Source organism: Cyprinodon variegatus, unplaced genomic scaffold (assembly GCF_000732505.1).
Source record: "Cyprinodon variegatus isolate N-32 unplaced genomic scaffold, C_variegatus-1.0 Scaffold578, whole genome shotgun sequence".
Classification (NCBI taxonomy): Eukaryota; Metazoa; Chordata; class Actinopteri; order Cyprinodontiformes; family Cyprinodontidae; genus Cyprinodon; species Cyprinodon variegatus.
Genome location: NW_015151031.1, coordinates 477,545 through 501,037, shown reverse-complemented (window position 1 = coordinate 501,037; position 23,493 = coordinate 477,545). Strand labels below are relative to the sequence as shown.

Below are 23,493 nucleotides of genomic sequence, written 5' to 3'. Positions count from 1 at the left end.
ACTTCAGAATTCCGACTATAATCTCAGAATTCTGACAGCTAACAAACATGTTAGCATCAAGCCGTAGCCATGTCTGTTTTAGAGACTAAATTAGCTCTCTGGTTTTAATCACCTTCTGCTCTTCCATTAATGAAATAGCATCACCGGGGACCCCTCTGCCACGTAAAAAGTCGCCTAATTTTGTCATTTCCACCAATGTGTTACTGGCCCTCTCAGACAACTCACATCTTTGTCAGTGAAGCTGGGTGCTCCCACATCTCTTCCTTCATGGTGTCCATCTAAATTAAGATTCAAAATTCTGAGATTAAAGTCATAATTCTGAGATTAAATTCCGAATTCTGAGGAAAAAAGTCAGAATTCTGAGATTAAATGTCAGAATTCTGAGAAAAAAAGTCAGAATTCTGACTTTTTCCCCATATTAAGCTGAAATATATTTAAAAATCAGTTTTGTTTTGTTTTTCAGTGGCCCTAATCCTGTTACGTAGGCTGTCAAACTAATGTAAACATACTTTTTAACAGATAGTGGGTAGGTTTTTTTTTTCCATAATACATGATTTTTAATAATTTCAATAATTTAATGCCAGACTTATTCATTATATTAGACAGTTTTTTTTTTTTTAGCTATTTGCAGAAATCCTTTCTGTGCAAGTATGTGGTAACAGTGGAATGGAACAACTGCCTTTGAACAAAGAAGGAAAAACCTGCAGATTTGTTTTGAGCGGACATCTGGTGCAATCAAAGAAGACTGGAGGCCTCCAAAGAAAAGCGGCCTAGTGGTTAAGGCATTGCGCTTGAAATCCCGAGGTTCTGAGTTCAAGCCCCACTCCCAAGGACTGCCACTCTCGGTCCCTGAGCAAGGCCTATAACCCCACACTGCTCCCCACCCACTGCTCCTTAAGGGGATGGTTAAATTCGTTGCTCTGTACCTGTGACAGTGTAATCAATAATAAAAGCTGGGGGAAAAAGATACATAAAGAAAGTGAAAGTGCTCTAGTTTATTAGCAGCAGTAGGTTTTAGTGGTCAGGTTTAGGAAAGGAAAATGCTAAAAACAAATGCATAGCATAAAAACAGGAAGTTGATATGGTTAGATCTGTTTTAAACAGGCATTGGAATCGGTAGTTGATTCAAATGCAATACAAGTCTATTGACTTTAGTTGCTTCCTTTGTAAGTAATGCATAGGAAGTTAGATACATATAAAGGTATTAAAGTCTTTATTCAATTTAAAATAAATATCCCGGTGCAGTTTTTGAAAGCATTGGCGGCCATTAGTGGTTATACTATCCAGTGGTGGATAATAAGTTAATAAGCTCGGTAGTAAATAGCTTTCAACATCTGCAAAAAGTTAATGGGAGTATTTACAAGTAATATCAGCGTAGACCGTCTAAGGTAAAAGGTTGGCTGAAACAAACCTACTTTCTGCCATTACATTTAGAAACTGAATCCCTATTTTTTTTCTTACCTAGCTGAGGTGAACAATGTTGATAAATCATAAATTCTACACTAAGATGATTGTTCCATAGTGTAGAGATGCACTATTACCTTTCTGATCCACACAGAATGACCTTTTATGATATTTATCTGACAGGATGTTGGACTACAGAGTCATGTGCAGCATTTACAACCAGAAAGTTGATTTAAATGACATGTGATGGCTCAGTTTGGATGGTTTTTAATGATTGTTTTGCTTTTTGTCTCCAACAGGCTGGATGGAAGGAGAGCCATGCCACTTTCATGACAGAGCTGAGGAACCTCCAAGCAACCGGCCTAACAACTTTTGGCCAGTCCTTGAGGACTGCTTTTGATTTGCTAAATCTCAATAGATTAGTCACTGGGATAGACAACTATGGTCAGGTACGTAGTCTCTGAAGATGAAGAGAGGAAACAAACGTTCATGCAAAGTGCACCTAAAAAAAAAGAAAAAAACAGTCACCAGCTCCGCCCCCTTAAGTCCACATCCTCACCCCAGTAGTACAAGCATCAACACACATCCTCTGCTGCCACACATTCACAGTCAAATAAACATGAAAGCCACCAAGTTTCAGGAAAAGGGAAGTAGTTTTTTTTTTTCTTTATACATCTATAATGATTTCCTTTCCCATCAATAAGATACATATTTAACTCCTAATCATTTAAATGTTTAATTTTTTAAGGTGGAATAACTCTACAACAAACAAATTCTGGTTTTAAAACAAGGTTTATAGATTTTTCTTCTTTTTAAATGTGTAAAATTTTGATAAATTATACACATGTAATAAGACATATTGCTTTTGATTGAATTATTTTCATGAGAAACGGTAGACTTCTTAAAAAAAATGACCTGTCTTCTAGAAAGTGGAAACATTTTAATCTTAGTAGAAAGCAGAACGTTAGGCTGATTTTTACTTTCTAAAGCTATTTATGCCTATTTGTCCTGATGGAAGGTAAACTTAAGTTTAGCTTTCAGCCGTCTGATCCAAACGGGCCCCTTTAGATTAAAGGCTGTTGGCCAAAATGTTTAAGAAGGAATCAGGAATAATGAACTTTTTCATAACCTGCTTTAAAATTACATATATATAAAATTACAACCTATAAAGTTTGCAGCCATCCATGTATATGACACGAGGTGTTTTAGTCCTCGCTTAATGGTCTCAGAATGGAAGGATAAAGCTGTTTGGATATAATAATAGGGAAACTTTTAAAGGTGCCATGGTATTTGTTTGCTTTTTTCAAACTAAAAACCATTTCAGTCCCTTTCAGCCATAGTGGTGCTGCTATACTGGAAACAGTGGGTTGAATTGTGAAGAAAAACCAGCACATAAACTGGTTTTATTTAAAGAATTTAAAAGAATCCTATTGATGTATTCAGGTAGAGTAGTAAAATATCCTGAAACATGATTTTTAGCTGAAAGAAAAGTCAAAATGCAGCTTGATAGAAACATTTATCTACATATAAACCGGGGGTGTACACGCAAACTTGTTAATATAGGTCAACATTGGAGTTGTGCACCTGATATGTGTTCTTTATTTTCTTTGATGAGAAAATAACTTTTGAAATGCTCCAAATAAAAGCCCCAGATAACCAACATCTATGCCCCCGATGAGTGCATAAAAATCTCTGCCTGGAACCGTTTCTGTTACAGCAGCTGTTTTACATTTGGCTGAAACTAAAAATCAGATTTATTCTAATTAAAAAGTCAGTTTTTAACCCGTGTTCAAGCATTTCTGGCTCATGGCCGAGTACTGAGTAGTGATTTTTATTTTTCTGTTCTTTTTTTTCTCCAAGTAGCTGAATTCAGAGAACTGCTCAGCCAGAGGGGTTTAAGTAGTTTCTTTTTTTCCCTCTTTAAGCCCTGATGCAGCAAGAAAAATCAGCATCTTTCATTTCAGTCGATTTCTACACAAGATATATAATCTGGATGTACTTTAGAGGATAACTGGGCCAGAATCTTATCCAATTATATAGAAATAATTTCCAAACAATGCTAATTAGGGCTCAGCCAATACAGTGAAATCCAATTTTAATATAGCGCATTTGGATTCAGGTGATAATTTGATGCTTATTGCTGTAAGAATATATCAGACTTCTTCCATTCAGTGGTTGATTTTTCTGGTTAAGCACGGGCGATAGGAGATTAAACAGTTTATTAAAAAAAATCAACACAATAGCCGTACAGAAAGAAGAGCTCCACACCTCAAGCAGAAATAAGAATGATGGCTGAAATGAGCAAACATTTCCAGGTTCCTGGAAAAAGTCTCATAGAAGGCAGCGAAATCTGGAAGTAATCTACAGCCTGAGCGCCAAACTATCGGTGCCAACTAGCATCATCCTTCATGGATCAGCTGTAGTCCCTTAAAGCACTGAGAAAGGAGGGGAGGGGGGTATAAATAGAAGGTGAGACATTGTGTTTACAGTTATAGATGGCTACTTTTATTTCAGATTACCTTGAACGCATGTCATGATTTCATTGGGAAACCCGTGGTCCAGTTTTACACTAAAGGATCATTGCCTCATCTTTGATGGCTTCATTAGAGAGAAGAACAATAAAGCAGGTTGCAGGAAATGCAACACCTCCCCATATTCCATTTTATCGTCATCCTTTTAAAACCCCAGCATCGGTTTTCAGTCTCTGCTAGCTTTGTATGAAATTCCATCCTATAAATTTGGGCTCTTGGCATCAGTGCAGCATTTCAACATCTGTTTTCCTTTAAGGAGATAAAGTGCAGGGAATGGATCTTAAACATTTCCTGTGTAATGACTGGAGGTGCCCCTCTGCTAGGTGTAACTCATACATGCGGTGTACGTAAAGGAGCGTTAAACGCTCCGCAGGAGTGTGAATAACATTCTGGCAGAGGCTGTGGGGGACGCATGCCAGGGAACGCCAGCAGAGGTCACAGCAGACGGGTCCAGAACGCACTAACCCTGACCTTTGTTTCTAACCACTGTTTGCTGTGACTGTAATTATGGTTTAATAAGAATACGTTTTTGCTACTTAAAGAGGTTGGCTGCTGAACAGATGGCTCATTTCCACCACGCTTATTACGTATTAGCTTATTATTATTTTCTTTAGAATAGAAGCCACTTGTTGGGATTGTGTTATTGCCCTCATACCTACTTAAAGCAGTCCTATTTATAATTTTAAAAGGTAAATCATTCACCATTGTTTACTTTTTGATAATTATGCAGTTTGCTGGCTTCAAGTCACTCGTTATGGTCACAATAAAACAGGTGGATTTTTAATATTATCAACAAAGAATCATGGTTTTACATCTTTATTATTTTATCCCTTATTTATTTATTGCATTGGTAGATGTAACTGTGCAGGGCTTCTTTTCAAATCGGTGACCTTTTGTTGTTAAAAAACAAAAACGAATGAAAAGAATATGTGATTTAGGGCTGCAACTGATGCCTATTTTGATAATCAATTGACAGATTAATGGATTAATAATTTGATAGCGAGGGGTTCCTTAAAGAGTTTATGCAGAATTAAACCCGGTGAAATTAAACTTTTCCACTTTGAGTTCTGGATAGAGCATTTTGAAAGATGAAAAAGTTCTTATTTTTAATCAAAAATGAAAAACATTTATATATATTTTCACAATTTTGGTATATTTACTGCTCTAAGTGGATCACTCTGTCGGCTAGGGGTGTTTTAGCGTCTCTAAGCTCCCAATTAATGATTAATCGATGACTAGATTAGTTCATTATTTCACTAATCTATTTGTTTCAGCCATAATGTGATTACAGGAGAGCGAGACTAAAGTAAAAGGTTTTAGATCTGAATATATAGTTCATATATTTATTGCAAAATATCTCCTCACAAGAGCATTAGGCGTTGAACTTAGCGTATTTTGTTTGGTCTAATGTCACAGTTAAGATAATTTTATCTGGATTTTATGTGATGAGTCAGACAGGATTTTCTAATTTTTTTTTTTTTTTTTAACAATTGGACCATTTTTACAAATGGATCCAAATCACTCCATTTTGCCCGGTTAGGATCACCACTCTGCTGTGTCCGCTGGTCTTCATTGTTCCCTTTGTCTCTATCCTCTAACTAACCCATAAAAGCCTTTATAGAACCACTCTATCTATGTTGCACAGTTAACAGACTTTCCTAATGAGGTCACTTTTGCAGACTAGTGTTTAGGGGGAACCGTATAAAATCAGGTTAACATTTTTTTGTTGTTTTAAAAGCAATGTGTACTTTTTATGTTATGTATGGGGGTTATACCTTCTTTGTTTTGCTTTTTCTTATCAAATTAACCTTAAAAGAAGTATGAAAAAGAAAAATCCCTGTGAAGTCGGCATTAAGGAGGTGCAAGCGACTGTAAATGGCTCATCTATCATTTTCACAAGAGCAGACTTTAACTGTCTGAATTCTGAGAATCTTTTTCTTTTTAGGACTAAAACCTGACATGTTGCATCAGTGCTCTGACTCCATTATTTCTGTTCTTCAACCCCGAGCAGCTGTAAATCACAGCATGACAAAATTCATGTGTCGGCTTGTGTATAAAGCTCCTTCTGCGTGGTAGAACTCATCTTTCTCTGCCCGTTTTTTATGTTTTATCTGAATGTTCATCGACTCCCTGAGGTGTAAGATGTGCCTCAAGCACCAGAAGACTGTAACGAAGGAGACTAAGCCTGCTGGAAAGTTAATATTGCTCCAGAGTGTTTCTGTCTGCGGTAACAAAGAGTCCTCCAGGTTGCCAGGCATCTGGGATGACTTTTCCCCCTGGGAGAAGACGAGGGGTTCGGGAGGTAAAGCGGGAGAAGGTCTGCGGGTAATCCTGATCAGTTTCCATGTGGGGACCAATCAAAGAGAGGAAGAAAGGGACGGCGTGAAAGAGCTTTGACTGGATTAGGACGCCTAAATTTTAATCTGTAACAGACTAAAATCTGCTTTCTTTAAAAACATATCTATTTCTGATAGATTTCGATTAACATTTCACTAACAAAACTTTGTTGTTTTGCATAATAGGTATTGAAACCAGAAGGGGAACTCCAGCTTCTGACCTGTTCTGATTCTAAGGCCCATTATGATTTAAATGGGGGGGCTCGGCTATTAAAGCTGAGAGAGCAGATGTTGCACAATCGGAATCAGAAAATCATTTTCCCATTTAGCCGCGTCCCTGACTCATTAGCATGCCAAGAAAGTTCCCCTTATAAAAGGATTTGAAGGACGGAGGAGAAGAGGGGGGGAGAAATAACTTGGTTGTCATGGATACCTCCAGTAGGGCAGAATTTTTGGTAATCTTGTGCTCTGTTTGCTTTGGGTCATATGGACAGATCCATCATTCAGCAGAGAACACGGCCCACAGGTAGAGTCCAGTCCGAGCGGGTCGGCTTCCATTAATAACCCCCGCCGGTACAGGACGGCCTTTGTGAAGCAAAGCTTCGGCATGCTGGCTGTTTGCTGACAGAACCTGTCACACTGCATTGAGGTTTTACGCCGTTAACTCGCTGAGTTATTTCACGGCCCCAGTGGAGATCCCGTAAGGCTGATGCACGGTGATAAATGCAGTCCTGCTCCAGTTTCATTCTCCATGCGGAGTGCTGATGTCAGGAAATATTCTGGGATCTTGCAGAAGAGATGTTTCATACACTTGTCATTTGGAGGATAGAGGAAGCTTATAACAAAGATGCACCTAAATACATACATATGTTATTCTGCACCTATTCTCCCTTTGAATTTTATTTGATGGTCTCTCAATTCACTTCAATGCAGCTGCTAATGAATTATATGATGTAACCTGCAGAGGATTTCAAAAATATTTAAAACTCATTAATTTTTTTTCACATTTTTTCAAATACTTTGTTGTATTTTTTGCCAGATCAGGCATAGTTATGGATGTTTTAAAGCATACCTAATATAATACATAGACGGGCTTCGTTGTAGAGCATTTGATTCAAGTTCCAGCTGTGGGTCTTTGGGGGCATGTCTCTATCAGCTTAGAGGCTGATTTTTTATTTCTTATTCTAGGATAATGTTTGCAATTTTTACAACTTTGAAAAACTGCTCAAATCCAGTTGGATATGACGCCAAGCATTCATCAATAACGGTTTTTAATTCTTGCAAATTTCAATGTGGACTCTGACGAGGTCGATCTAACTCATACATATGTATGTATCTAAACATAGGATCCTCATATTTAAGACATTGTTGGACAAAATCCTAAAATATTTTCTTCCATTTTATAGTTTTGCTTGTTTTGCGCTTCTGCATCATGTAAAATTCAAACGTCTGTGATTGCAATAAAACATCAAAAGGGTATGAATGCCTCTGCAAGGTACAGCAGATGTAAGATCATGCTGCTTATTTTAATGATTTCCCTGCATCTATTCACGTTGAATAAATTTCTCATTACAGGGAAGGAATCCTTTCTTTCTTGAACCTGCCATCATAATTGCAATCACCGATGGCAACAAATTGACCGGCAGCAGCGGCGTGCAAGACGAGGTCAGTCATCTTTAATCAGCCTCTGGGAGTCTTAATGCTGAAAATTAGCATAGCGTCTGGGCTGATGGATAAAGCCTGTAAATCTGTCTTTGATCTGTGTTTTAAATGGTCATCAGAATCACTCTTCAAAGTTCCTGAGATCGTATGAAAGCATATATGAACCTCTTTGGTTTAAAATAGAAACATCTGTTCAACGTTTATTAATGATAAATATAACTCCAATAAAGCTTTGACCAACCTTTTTCGTCATGCACCTTCAGCATATTTTACAAGATGAAATATTTAAATATTTAGCTTTAATCCTATTTCTGTTGAGAATAAGAGATATCAGCTTTTCAAACTTTGAATAATAGTGTAGTGGTTTAGGGTTAAAGATTAAATGTATATGCTAGTAACTCACTCTGGTTGCATATGCTTCAATGACCTGGTGTCCTACTGGTGTAATATTTATTTTTGTATTTATTTTTGTCTTTTAAGCTTTGATTTTGCTCAATTTGCTAGTAAATATTAGCCTAGTAAACTAGCCCCACCCACCAGAGGCCAAAATCATTTTACCTGTGAGTTTGGTCTAGCCTCGATCAATTCCCCGGGCCCTGGAACTTTCGGGCCAATCACAACTCAGAGATGTGTTTTGAATTTCTGGATGCAGAGCAGGCGGGGGTTTAAGGGGGTGACGACAAGTCTGCGCAACGCTGGAGAAAGCACAACAAGGAAGATGGCAACAACTATTGAACAGTTCTCGTTTGACTCAACTTTGGAATCAGTTTTGGAAGGATTAGACTTGGGGTTTTCCTTGAAACGTGAGCAGGACGTACCGGTATTCGCTGTTTTACCGACATGCTGTTTGTTTACACTCTCCCACCAGCTTTCTGCTTACTACGCAACAGTTAGTTGCGCTCATTGGTCAGAGCGTTGGCCAATAGGCACAGACATGGTTTGAAAAACAACGGGTTGTTCTCATCTACAATCTTCCGATGTCTCATTCATCAGGGTTAGACTAAATTACACATTTAATCTCACATTTACTCTGGTTTATCAGGCTAAGTAAATCTAGCCTTTCTGTGTATATCTACTGTAAGATCATGTGACCAAGATTACCTTATTGAGTATATGTACAACTGATCAATAAGCCGCAGCAGTGGAGGCGAGTGAGGGTGAAACTTCAAATGTAAATCCAAGGTCAGGTGTATAAAGGCCCAAAAGATGTTTGATTACAAGAGGAATACATTTTGAGTTGTTTGTGGCAAACCGATAGACTAAAGATAAGGAAGCCTTCTGGTGTCCCTGGAAGGTTGAGACACATGTGAGGACATGCCCTTGCTAATATATCTACTGGTGTTGGCAATGATTTCCAGCCATATTCTCCCAGCCGTCGCTTTAAACCGTCCTGTTAAAGCTAATGTCAGATCAATATCTGATTAATATCGGGTCGGTACACCCCTTTTATGTAGTAGCTGCATAATGGCCACCATCAGGCTTTCTGGTAGTTTAGCAGTACTGCCAGTAGGTGGCAGTGCTGTTTATATCAGCTCATTGCGCTGTTACTGTGATTCTATTTAGGCTAAAAAAAAACGACACAAAGACTCTCAGGACAGACGCCTGGAGCATAAAGCCTTATTTTATCATAGTACACTGGATTTTGTTATTTTTTTGACAAAATAATATGATGTGACTTTTATGGAAACAAGAGTGATAAACTTAATTGTCAAGGTGACAGGCTGGTAAAATGACACAATGAACTTAGACACAGGAATGAGTAATTGTTATAGATTATTACAGAGTTTTTTATCCTGATCAGAACCTAAACACCAAATGAAAATGTTGGCTAACTCTGCCATTATTGTCCACTGTCTGTAGGACGAGAATACCAGTAATTTAAGGTTTAATTGAAAGTATTGAATTGACTGATTAAATATTGTATTATTTGTGTCATCTAATGTTAATGGTTACTGTTTTAGTTTAATTGAGAACTGTTTTAGATTTATGTCAACAATGTAGTGTAGTCGTCGTTGACCATCTTTGTTGTTTATGCTAATAGTTTTAGTTTTGGCGCCAGATGATCTGACCTGTGTTTTAAATTTCTCTTATTTTATCAGCTAGGAAAAAGCCTACATTGTTTGCTTTCCGTTTATTTTCAAATCTGTCCCCCAGAGTCGTTACCAAGCAGAAATGTCTGTAAAAGGCGAAGGGAAATCTTTTCTGTCTCTGATCCATCAATGTTTTCTCATGTCCTCCTCCGTCCAGCTCCATCTGCCTCTGACCACGCCGCTGCCGGGAAGCGAGCTCACCAAGGAGCCCTTTCGTTGGGACCAGCGCCTGTTTGCCCTGGTGTTGCGTATCCCTGGCAACACCTCGGTAGAGCCCGAACCGCTCGGCGGCGTCCCGCCCGACGAGTCCCCGATCACACCCATGTGTGAGGTCACCGGAGGTTGGTGAAGTTTTAGTTCATTACCTAAACCTGCCACACCCAGTAAATGGATCTAGCCACTAAATTTACATTCTGTCTGTAGTTGTCATCAGCGATGGTGGTTGAGAAACAAGAGACGACAATAAATCCACCCAATGGCCTTAAAGTAACAGGAGGAAAAAGTTAAAAAAAGTATTACTAGTTATTATAGAGTCCAATATTTATGTCACTGAAAAGTTTTTGGAGGTTTCTAAAGAAGGGAAGACTATCCTTACTTCACCTCCTGTCCCTTATTTAGAAGTTAAACTCATCGGTCACTGCAGTGCCGTTCAGTATTCTCTCATCTCTGAGTTTTTTTTCCCCCATTCTGCCGTTAAAACCACAAACCTCAATGCATTTAATAGGAGTTAATTGATCTAAAATATAATTTGGGTGCGACTGTAACAGGGTTTCCGCCGTTATTAAAAGTCATTAAATTATAATTTTTTTTAAATTAAGGCCTTAGTTGACATCAAATTTCATTAAATGTGATTATTTTGGCATTTAAAATGCTTTAATAATAAAAAAAAATGTATAAGAACAATTTCGTCAGATATATTATGATCATATTTGCACAGAACTGCTTCGGTTGATCATAAAGCCTTATGTTTGGAAGAGAAGCTCTAGGCACTGAATAAAAGCCATAAAAATTTCTAACCCACTTTTATTCAGCGTAAGTTATTAAAATGATAGGATTTAGTATTTTAAATGTATCAAAAAACTGACATTTATGCACCTTATTTTTTCTTAAAATAAGTGCATATTTTATTGAATTGAGCAAGTAAGCTAGAAAATCTGCTAATAGAATATAATAGATTTGAAATGAGAAGTGCATAATATCTAATTATCTAATCTAATTATCTTATTTGAAGGGTAAAATACTCATTCCGTTGGTAGATCATCTTATTTAACAACTCAAATAAAGGGTAAATACACTTACTTGAAGACATTTTTGCTCATTTTTATATTGTTTATGCAGATTAAAATTCTCTAGGATTTATATAAAGCAATGAATAAAATATTGCCAGTGAACATCTATAAAAGGTTTAAAAAAAGAGAAAGTCACTAAAACCTGAAAGGAAGAGATCTTTTTTTTAAAACTAAGGTTTGAAACCATAATTATGGAACGGAATCCAAATTAATCAAGGAATTAAAGAATGATGATAGCTTTTAAAAACGTATAAAAACTATTATTTTGGGATGTATGAAGGTTAGAGTTCACGGACAGAGTTGTTGTTTAAGAAAGGGCAGGTATCATAACAGGTATCATTTGTAAAAATATTCCAAAGCAATTTTTTCCTGATCTATCTATTCAATAATAACAGTATCTGTTCATCCAGCCATACGTCTGTTTCTTATAAACCCAGAATATCTACAGGCTCCACCTGGTGAGTTCAGTGTATAAAAATAAACCATAAGCCATCAAAATAGCTTCAAAAGACCTGAATTATTTGGAAATTCTATGAGAAAACTTGGAATCTTTATAGGAAAAGCATTTGGAAACACTAAATATTTTCATTTTTTTGGCTTCGTTTAGAATTCTGGTTTAAAACTCATCTGGGAGGAAGCCTCACTGGAAAAAAATCGAAATCTAGATAAGTAGTTTTTTCTTAAAAGGAGTGCATTTGTTCTTGGATTGAGGAGATAAAAGAGACATTTTGACAATGGAACAAAATAAGAAAACACATTTGCATTCTCTTTTTTCAACTGTATGTTATCTAATCTTATTATAAGAGTAGAAATACTCATTCCACTGGCAACTATCTCATTTACCTACTCCAATTAAGGATAAATACACTTAATTTAACAAATGATTGCTTTTTTCTAGATCGTTTTTCCAGTGCTCTCAGGATAGATCTGGAAAGAACATAAAATCAGGAATGAAAGCGTTTTGTTTGTAGTTACTGTTGCTGAATTGCCAGAGTGTGTTTTTATATAATGCCTTCCTCAGCTTGTCGTAGCGATCCTAAGCTGCACAGCAGAGCCTGGTGGAACACGCTGGGACAGGCTCCAAGTATTTATAACAGTACATCAAAATAGCTGTTTGTTAAACACATTCTGCCGCACAACAGATGAATCATCTGTCAGCGTGATACAAGGAAAGGGTAATGTTTAGTGTTTAGCTTTTTTGATGCTGGAGGAAAAAAGAACTTCCAGTCAGGGAGATCCCTTGATTTCCTCTAAATACCCCGCACTGCTGTCTTAACCAGATGGATTTTAATGCCGCTTCAATCTTTCTCCTTCTTTATTATCTGAAGCAACTCAAACTGACGTGGGTGTAGTGAAGTGGTAGATTTGTGGAACTCGTGATTTAAGATATTCCTCTACCTGGCTCAAACCTGACTCGCAGGTCCTGTCAAAACGGTTTTCAGCTGGAAACTCCTTCTGCTTGCAGAATAAACCACAACCCCAGCTGTCTACATAGCAGCTGCGCTCATAGAGGCGGACTTGTTCCTCCAGCTGGCAGGAGGAACACACCAGAACCATGCTGGTGGCAGGTTTAAGATGAACACATGCACAGAGAGAGAATGGGGTACAGCGCTCTGTGTGACAGTCGCGGGGCTGAATGCAGAACATGACACGGCTCCATTGTCAGCCACGGCGGGCGACTGTACATGCTGCCTGTCCATTACTGCTGACACAAAGCCACGGCCTATTGAATGGAGAAGTGATCGGGTGCACTGGTGGGTCACTGGAGGTGAAGTGGGAGGCTTTAAATGATGAGGAGGCCGACTTTGATTGAAATGAACTCAGTGTATTTTTTAACAGCTTGTCTCAATTATGGCTCTGTGATGTAATTGGCGCTACAGCTGATTAGTCAAGACTACTTAAAGCCTTTCTTGAGCTCCAGTTAATGCAAATGTAAAAACTGAAACACATTTAAATGTTAGGATTAAAAACCAGGTTCTTCAAACTGGACAGTTTGCAGAAGCTGCAGGTGAACCGAACAATGCGTCAGAGCTTTCTCATAAATAATGGTCGCCAACCCCTATTTATAATATCCAAGTTAATAAAAACCAAGAATCTTTGTCTTTATTAAACTGCAACAGAACCTTCATGGGTATGAATAGAGGGCACAGATTATACGTAGGAAAAATCAATACACCTGAAGAATTTATAAACTAAAATATGTAGACAGAAGAGTTATCAAAATACTGAAATTCAAAATTTTATAGCGATGCAGAGGGAAATATTAAATACTCGATACTGTTTTAACATGGAGATAAAAACTACAGAATAATTAAAGGCATAAAAATGTAATTAAAGTGAAAAATGAACCTTTTTCAATGTTAGGTTGAACGTGCTTTCTTAACATAATCAGACTCTTTTACATAAATGTGCAAATAAATGCAAGATAAATGACTCAGATGTAACACTTCCCTATATTTTTAAATAGTTTGAGTTATTTTTCTTTTAATATGAAATAAACAAAAATTAGCGATGGTAGAAATGTTCAAACAGTTGTTTTCTGATTGATATCATGCCAAATTAGTGTTGTATCTGGATACAGAGTTATAGTATAGATACTTTTCAAAGTAGAAACAATTTTTTCAACCATAGTATATACATGTGAGAATTTGTGACTACAGGGAGGATAACTGCCTCCCCAGCTTTGAGGAAGAAGCTGTTCTTCAGTTTTTTTCTTCTGGATTTAATTCTGCTTTACATTTTTCTAAACAGTGCTTTGCTCAAGTGGCCTTTAGTTTTAATCAGAAGAATTAGTTCATATTACTAAATCATTTATGACACTGAGCGCACATTTCCAAAGGATAAGATCATGTTTTTATTTGTTTTAAACAAACATTCCTTTGATTAGTGATGTAGAGAAAATGTTAGGAACCCAAAGTGATGTTTTCCATTGAACTGGTGAGAAGTTCCCAAGATTTGAAAGCGTTGACCTAAACGTCAAAACAACTTATTTAATTACACTGATTAATCAACATTAAAGAAAGAAATCAAGAGTTTAATTAAGTAAACATTAGTTCTCCTGGAGGTTTCTTCCTGTTAATAGGGAGTATTTCCTCTCCACTGTCGCTACAAGCATGCTTAGTGTGAGGGATTGTATTCAAGTCAATGAGACGATGCAATCATCTGGTTTTCCTTAGATAGAAAACTTTACTTTAGCCTTAAGATGGCACGTGTTTTGAATTGGAGATGCATAAATAAACTCAATTGAATTGAAGTAAGCAAGCCTACTGCATAAAATATTACACCTTTTCTTGTTTTTAAATTGGCAACACAGGTAGAATGAGGAGATACCGGCTGGCTGTTAGTCCGACTATCTGCTCCGATTGAGCTTCCAATTACGTTTTTTTATGGTGATAACTTTGTAATTATACTTTCGCAACAAACATTTTTAACATGGACAGAAATTTAGCTTTAAATGTTGATGTTTCTTTCAGTTTTCATCTCTTTTTTTTTTCTTTTTTCAGCTTTTGCTTAGATAAAACTCAAAGGTCTGATTCTTGCTGTGTTTGCCAGGGTGTTATTACATTTCTGCACTGCTACCTAAAAACTTTAGTCCCATCGTTTTCAAACTTTTAAGAAGCTTTAAACTGTTTAAGATGACTGGCGTTTTGTAATAATCAACACACAAATTTTTATCACCTTCATTTCGAGTGTTCAGAAATAGTTTCACAATTAATGTTGCGTTTGAGTTCATCAGCAGCTAGGAAAAAAATCAACTTGTAAAAATAATCATAGCTTGAAAATCAAATTTAAAATGTTCTAAAAATATATTTCTTTAACTGCTCTTTGTTGACAGTCTTTAATGTCTTAAAATGATCAGGAAGTAGATGCTAATAGTGGTCGCTTGTGTGTTGCAGGGCGTTCCTACAGTGTGTTCTCTCAGCGCATGTTGAATCAGTGTTTGGAGTCTCTTGTGCAGAAAATCCAAAGCGGGGTGGTGATAAACTTTGAAAAGACTGGACCCGACCCTCCTCCACTAGAAGGTACGTTTCTGGCAGCCACTTCTGTGACATCACTGCGCTGCGTCTGCTTGATAAACTTTCTCCCTCTTTATCTTTTTAATCCTCTCTGAGTTCGCCCTCAGTGTGCTCCTTATCAAGCTGCTTAGATTTATATTTATATGCATCACGCCTTCATGTTTAAACTCTAACGTGGATATTAAAGCCTTTTACTTGACTGATTTTGCAGAAAAAACAAACATTTTGCTGATAAATAAGCCTTTCCCTAATGTTTGTTGGCAGATGCTCCAGCTGAGGGGTTGAAGTCCGGTCCACAGCCTTGGCATTGCTGTCACAAGCTGATCTACGTCCGACCCAACCCTAAAACCGGCGTCCCCATTGGTCACTGGCCCATCCCTGAGGCCTTCTGGCCCGACCAGAACTCTCCAACACTAGTAAGAGATCTTTATAAAGAAAAAAACTTGACTTTGATATGTTAATGTTAATGTAAACAGATAATCGTTTCATGATAAATTGACAATTGATTGATCACATTAGTTTAAATGGAATTTCTTTTAGTGTTGTAATGTTAAATGCTGGATTACACTAAAAACAGAGGGTTGTGTATCGCAGCTGGCTTCCACCTCACTGAAACGAAGTGATAAATGGTCTGACAGTAGGTCAGAGCAACATGCCCTGTCTGGTAAGGATAGTAAACAGGAAATCATAAGTGTTTTACATAAAGCTGAAACAATTAATTGGTTTAATCTTTATTTATCGATTATTGAAATAATCGTCAGCTAATATAGTAATTGATTCATCGCTAACCGGTGTAAAGAGTTGTTACATGTGCCTTTAGCTTACAGAGCAACACGCTTAGAGCAGCAATTATACCAAGATTGTAAAAAATATATATATAAACAGTTTTTATTTAAGATGAAGAATCTTTTTGTCTGTCAATATGCTCTATCCAGAACTCCTGAAGTTGAAAAATTTTTGTTTCATCTGGTTTAATTTCATAAAAAATCTTCAAGGAACCTTTGGCCATCTGATTAGTACGGTAATCGAAAAATAATCGACAGATTAATCAATTTATCGACAATAATCGACAGATCGTTAGTTGCAGCCCTAGTTTCACACATTATACTTATTCAGTTACATAATAGGTTCCTGTTTTTTATATCTTATTTTTTTTAATGCTGTGGTATTATTTGTATTTTATTCTCCATATTGTAAAAACATATTTAGCCCTTCTTGTTATGAAAATATCCTCTTCTTAAAGAGAACACTCAGGTTTTAAAGAATTTGGCTTTTCATCAAATAATCATTTGTCGATCACTAAGATCAGTATGCTAGTATGTAGTATTAACTTCCATCTGTAATTTTGAACCCCAGTCGGCCGCGGCAGATGGCAGCTCACACTGAGCCTGGTTCTGCTGGAGGTTTCTTCCTGTTAAAAGGGAGTTTTTCCTCTCCACTGTCACTACAAGCATGCTTAGTGTGAGGGATTGCATTTGAGTCAATGAGTCGATGCAATCAACTGGTTTTCCTTAGATAGAAAACTTTGAATCAATCTGACTGTATGATCTGGTTGAACTGTAAAGTTCCTTGAGATGACATGTGTTGTGAATCGGCGCTATAGAAATACACTGAATTGAATTAATTTTAACTTATGGATGCACTGTGCTCAGTAAAAGCTGTCCTACCTCTTTAAATGAATGAAATGGAAAAATTGACAAAATATTTCAATCTCTAGATGTTCAAAGGTAATTGAGGAAAGCCCTTAAAAACCTGCAGCTTTATTAGCAGTGAAAGGTGGTTCTAAAATGGTTAAATTCAAAGATAGACGGTGACATGGCTGGCCAATATTGTTGGCCAGTCCAGACACGTGTCCATCCGTTCATTAGTGCATTCAGTAGCCATGCATTGCTGCTCCATCTGTTAGTAAGGGTTTGATTTGGTAAAGTTCTATCGACCGATAGTTTTTTTTTTTTTTTTTTCAGTTTTATTTGCTTTTCCTTCCGCCATTTACATGATAAAAATGACACAATTATTGCAAATGTTACTCAACTTTTAATTTAAGCAAGAAGATAAACATTTCTAAACAAATCAAACATTAGCAGAAATGGAGAATGCAGTGCATTGTGCTTCAACTGACCTCAAGGTTTGGCTGCTAAATGCACCGATGAATCGGCCAACGCCAACATATCTGCCAATGGATCCCACTGTCTCTCATTGTGGGATTTTATAATATACATGGAGGAGAAAAAAAACTTCAAGCATCGGGAATCTGTCAGGCTAGATGTCATGATAATCATAATAAAACTATATCGATCAATCTGTAGTTTGATTAGGCACTGATCATACATAATCAAATTATTTAGATTTTTAATGTTGATAAATATAGAATAAAGCACCATATTCCACCCACCACAGTTAGGGACTATTTTGTGTTGATCTGTTAGAAGAATTCAAATTAGATTATATATATAAAAGTCTGTGATTGTGAATAAAAATCGAACACCTCTGCAGGAAAACAATGAATAAAAATATGTGCATCATTAATTGCATAATATGACATTTTAAATGATATTGTATATTGTTTGTTTTTACAATATTGTATATTGTAAATGTTCTATCATTAATTTTATCTTTGATAGAACTTTAGACTAATTATTCCTTAAAAAGGAGGAATGTTAGACTGTATTGATAATAATGAGGTGTTCTCTATGATCCAACCACAGCCGCCCCGCTCAGCCCACCCCCACGTACGCTTCTCCTGTGTGGACGCAGAACCTATGGTTATAGACAAGGTGCCCTTCGACAAGTATGAGCTGGAGCCTTCGCCGCTCACGCAGTACATTCTGGAGAGGAAATCCCCACACACCTGCTGGCAGGTACGTCACAGAAAAAAAGGAGGAAACTCTGAGGGGAAAGTTCAGTTTTATCTCTTCCTAACCAAGCTCATAAATTTCTGTGAATCTTTGATTTCATTCAGGAAAAAAGTGGTTTCAATTTGCTCTCATTCTCTTTCTTGACTATAACAAGATAAATCGTTAGTTTCTGATTTTTATTTTTATTCGATTGTGTGTGGGTCAAAACTTTAAAGCAAATCCTGATAAGCAGACTCTGCCCAGATTCCACATAGTTGGTTTGTGACGAAGAAACTGCTCTTTGGTTGCGAGTGTTTTCTGAAGGCTGCTGCCGTTTTTTTCTCCAGTACCAAAACTGTGGATAAATGCAGGCGAGCGGTCCAGCTGGACCAGGACACTAAAATGAACGAAGGTCCAACCTGTTAATCTAAGCTTAGTGTGCTTTCTGCTGTGATTTTCTGCCATTTGTGTATCAAACTGTCAACAAGAATAGATTCCCTAAGGAAAACAGGGGAGGAGTTCACTGTGATCGGTGAGAAAGTTTTGCCAAACAATACAAGGATTCTGCAGAGTTGTTTCAACTTGCAAGTTGTTTGTGCTGCAGAATAATACTCTTAAAGACTGAACGTGTCACATTGAAGCTAATTGCATAAAAATACACACAAAATCTTCATTAATTTTCTCATGGATAAAAAAAGAATTTGCACAGTTCTGTACAAGTTAACATCTGAAAAAATGTGGCGTGCATTTGTTTTTGTTTTTTTGAGTTTTTTTTAGTTTTTATGGCGCTAGTGGCTCGTTTTTCAACAGTAGGCTGACAGGAAAGGGGGTATGAGAGAGGGGAAGTGACATGCGGGGTAGGACCACAGGCCGGATTCGAACCCGGGTCGATCGCGTCGAGGACTAAAGGGCTCGTTATACTCCCTGCTGCAGTGTGTCGCAGTGAGCTTGACGCAGACATTTTTGATTTATGCTTAAGTTTGAAGCGTGGTCTGCCCCACGCCACAACGCAAGAGGTACAATGATGAACTAGCTGATGGTCTAGATACGGCCGAGGCGGTGAGGAAGTGGGGGCAAGTTTGTCCGACAACGGAGGGACATGAGGGCGAAAAAGAGAGGGGATCCAGGTGGAAAAAGGGTTCCAGCGTTCTTGCACAGCTCTAGCTGGTCCAACTTCACGAATTGTTTTCCGCAATTTCATTCATAAAAACAAAACAAGCCGGCAAGCGGATGTAGACTCAACCAATCAGAGGCCTCTGCGGTTATTTACAATTTGTGAGAGGTGCAGCAGAGTATCTGCGGAAGGAGTCGAGGACGTCTTTGCGTTCACTGCGACACCTAAGCAGATACCTAGTATAAATCAGCCTTAAAGCCTCCATACATTGGTTGTGCACGCTAACCACTGCCACCTGCACGCCATGTGGCATGCACTTGTGAACTACAACTGCAAGTCTGCTGAGGTTAAATGTAGAGATTGAGCTCTTAACCAAGATTCACCAATTGTTTAAAGGTATAGAGTACGATCTTTTATTTTCGGGTGGATCATCTAAATAAGTGGTGACTAATTACAACGATGGTGCAGGAACCACGCAGTGGAGGAGTTACGAGACCAAGGGAGCAAACAGCAGTGATCATCAGTCTAAACTGTAATTTAAGTGAGTTTGCTATAAAGTCCACTATATAGTCCCCGCTCTATATAGATATTTAGGGGTTAGGACAGACGTTTGGGCACAGTAAGCTTGTATGAGCTAAGAGAACAGCAACTTCTAAACAGAACATGCACAAGGAGAAATGGGCTTGTGCACGCTCTCGCAAACGCATTTTTTTCCCCAAGTGGTGGAGGGTCTTTTAAAAAATTTGCGCAGATCCTCCACAATACTTTTAAGGCATGTACTTTTAACAACACAGAAACTCGGGATATCGCAATACATCGATCCAAACTGACTAAATGATTTACAATCTATTTACATCGAGGCAAAAGAAAACCATCGACGCACAACTCTCAACCCTCCCAACAGCCTTGCTTAACTTGGCCGTTGGAGAGCCTTAATCCTTTCCTCTGCATACATCCCCCAGAATGCCATGCAGTTCTGTATTGAAGTTCGGTAAAATGAGCGATTGATTGTAATGTTTTCTATTGATATTAATCAGTTGTCCATTGATAAAGATATATATATATATATATATATATATATATATATANTATCTTTGATAGAACTTTAGACTAATTATTCCTTAAAAAGGAGGAATGTTAGACTGTATTGATAATAATGAGGTGTTCTCTATGATCCAACCACAGCCGCCCCGCTCAGCCCACCCCCACGTACGCTTCTCCTGTGTGGACGCAGAACCTATGGTTATAGACAAGGTGCCCTTCGACAAGTATGAGCTGGAGCCTTCGCCGCTCACGCAGTACATTCTGGAGAGGAAATCCCCACACACCTGCTGGCAGGTACGTCACAGAAAAAAAGGAGGAAACTCTGAGGGGAAAGTTCAGTTTTATCTCTTCCTAACCAAGCTCATAAATTTCTGTGAATCTTTGATTTCATTCAGGAAAAAAGTGGTTTCAATTTGCTCTCATTCTCTTTCTTGACTATAACAAGATAAATCGTTAGTTTCTGATTTTTATTTTTATTCGATTGTGTGTGGGTCAAAACTTTAAAGCAAATCCTGATAAGCAGACTCTGCCCAGATTCCACATAGTTGGTTTGTGACGAAGAAACTGCTCTTTGGTTGCGAGTGTTTTCTGAAGGCTGCTGCCGTTTTTTTCTCCAGTACCAAAACTGTGGATAAATGCAGGCGAGCGGTCCAGCTGGACCAGGACACTAAAATGAACGAAGGTCCAACCTGTTAATCTAAGCTTAGTGTGCTTTCTGCTGTGATTTTCTGCCATTTGTGTATCAAACTGTCAACAAGAATAGATTCCCTAAGGAAAACAGGGGAGGAGTTCACTGTGATCGGTGAGAAAGTTTTGCCAAACAATACAAGGATTCTGCAGAGTTGTTTCAACTTGCAAGTTGTTTGTGCTGCAGAATAATACTCTTAAAGACTGAACGTGTCACATTGAAGCTAATTGCATAAAAATACACACAAAATCTTCATTAATTTTCTCATGGATAAAAAAAGAATTTGCACAGTTCTGTACAAGTTAACATCTGAAAAAATGTGGCGTGCATTTGTTTTTGTTTTTTTGAGTTTTTTTTAGTTTTTATGGCGCTAGTGGCTCGTTTTTCAACAGTAGGCTGACAGGAAAGGGGGTATGAGAGAGGGGAAGTGACATGCGGGGTAGGACCACAGGCCAGATTCGAACCCGGCTCGCCCTCGTCGAGGACTAAAGGGCTCGTTATACTCCCTGCTGCAGTGTGTCGCAGTGAGCTTGAAGCAGACATTTTTGATTTATGCTTAAGTTTGAAGCGTGGTCTGAGCCATGCCACAACGCAAGAGGTACAATCATGAAATAGCTGATGGTCTAGATACGGCCGAGGCGGTGAGGAAGTGGGGGCAAGTTTTTACCATAACGGAGGGGCATGAGGGCGAAAAAGAGCGAGGATCCAGGTGGAAAAAGAGTACTAGTGTTCTGGCGCACCGTGCTCTTCTAGCTGGTCCAACTTCACAAATAGTTTTCCGCAATTACGGTCATAAAAACAAAAAAAGCCGGCAAGCGGATGTAGAATTGACCAATCAGAGGCCTCCTTTCTGCGGCACGGTCTGCGCTCGCCTAAAATATGAGAGAGGTGCAGCAGAGTGTCTGTTGAGGAGGCGGGGACGTCTTTACGTTCACTGCGACACACAAGCAGACGATCTAGTTTCGGTGTATAAATCAGCCTTAAGGCCTCCGTACATGGGTTGTGTATGCTAACCACTGCCACCGGCACGCCATGTGGCATGCATTTGTGAAACTACAACTGCAAGTCTGCTGAGGTTAAATGTAGAGATTGATATGCTTACGTAAGGCCATCCTACGTGCTAGTCCCCCAGTTATCTTTTTATTTGCACGTGCACTTTCAGACGTATATCTGTGGTGAGCGACGGTTTCAGACTGTCATTGAAGATCACCTTTCTTTCTTTGAAAATGACCGAGCGTCTTAAGAGGAAAAAGTGTCTACAAAATGTATAAGAAAATCCTCAGAAGAGGCAGATATATCCCAGAATGCTTTGCGCGGAGAGCTCTCCGCGCAAAGCATTCTGGGGTTTGCTGTCACATAGGCTGTCGCTACCCGACAGGGGTGACTAATAACAAAGATGGCGCAGGCTCTGCATTGTGGAGGACTTACGTGACCAAGTGAGCAAAAAGTAGTGATCATCTGTCTTAATGGTAATTTACCTGAGTTTGCTATAAAGTCCACTATATAGTCCCTGCTCTTTATAGTGATTAAGGGATTTAGTGGTTAGGGCAGACATTCAGGAACAGTAAGCTTGTGTGAGCTATGAGAACAGCAACTTTTAAACAGAGCGTGCACGAGGAGAAATGGGCTCGTGCACGCTCTCGCAAATGCATTTTTTTTCCAAGTGGAGAGGGCGGGTCTTAAAAATTTGCGCAGATCCTCCACAATACTTTTCAGGCACGTACTTTTAACAACACAGAAACTCGGCATATCGCAATACATCGATCCAAACTGACTAAATGATTTACATCGTCATCTTTGAGATTCACAGTGATTTTGAAATTCTTGAGGCATGGGAAATCAAGTGTCCGATTTTTATTTTTTTGATTAGATGTTTGTTGTTCTTTTTAATTAACGAGCTCAACCCTCCCAACAGCCTTGCTTTATGTATTGCGGTTCTGTATTGAAGTTCGGTAAAATGAGCGATTGATTGTAATGTTTTCTATTGATATTAATGAGCTGTCCATTGATAAAGATTTTTGTTTTGTTTTGTTTATTTAGTCGTTTCTTTTCCCCAGCCCTATAAAATAAAAGCTGGTGATTTACATCCCTTAAACCTGGTTTGACCTAAACTGGTCTCAAAAGTTGAGCAAATAAGGCCAGGTTTACGCCTCAAAATGCTATTTAACAACAGCATATCGATTCATCAAAGCGGTTCCATTCCCACAGCATGATGCTACCGTCACCATGTTTCTCGGTGTGGATGTTGATTTTTTATTTAATTTTTTTTTATTATTTATCCTTTATTTAACCAGGTCATACCCATTGAGATTAAAAATCTCTTATGCAAGGGAGACCTGGCCAAGATAGGCATCAAAATTACATCACATCATTAAATACGTACAAAAACACACGCATAAAAGCCAAATATGCACTTACAATAAAATTTCAATTAAAACATTGACATGTGAGGGAGTCCAACTCAAAACATCTCATTCTCAGTAAA

At 38.1% G+C, this 23,493-nt stretch overlaps 1 protein-coding gene across 1 annotated transcript in view; it reads left to right on the top strand.

Moving 5' to 3' along the window:
* Positions 1-23,493, top strand: part of ints6 (integrator complex subunit 6) — a 38,816-nt gene that overhangs the window by 1,468 nt on the left and 13,855 nt on the right. Inside the window, exons 3-8 of the mRNA XM_015392207.1 lie at positions 1,704-1,853; positions 7,847-7,936; positions 10,181-10,364; positions 15,209-15,334; positions 15,593-15,744; positions 18,034-18,186. Of these exons, the coding sequence (XP_015247693.1) occupies positions 1,704-1,853; positions 7,847-7,936; positions 10,181-10,364; positions 15,209-15,334; positions 15,593-15,744; positions 18,034-18,186 (855 nt within the window). The remainder of the gene's footprint in view (positions 1-1,703; positions 1,854-7,846; positions 7,937-10,180; positions 10,365-15,208; positions 15,335-15,592; positions 15,745-18,033; positions 18,187-23,493) is intronic.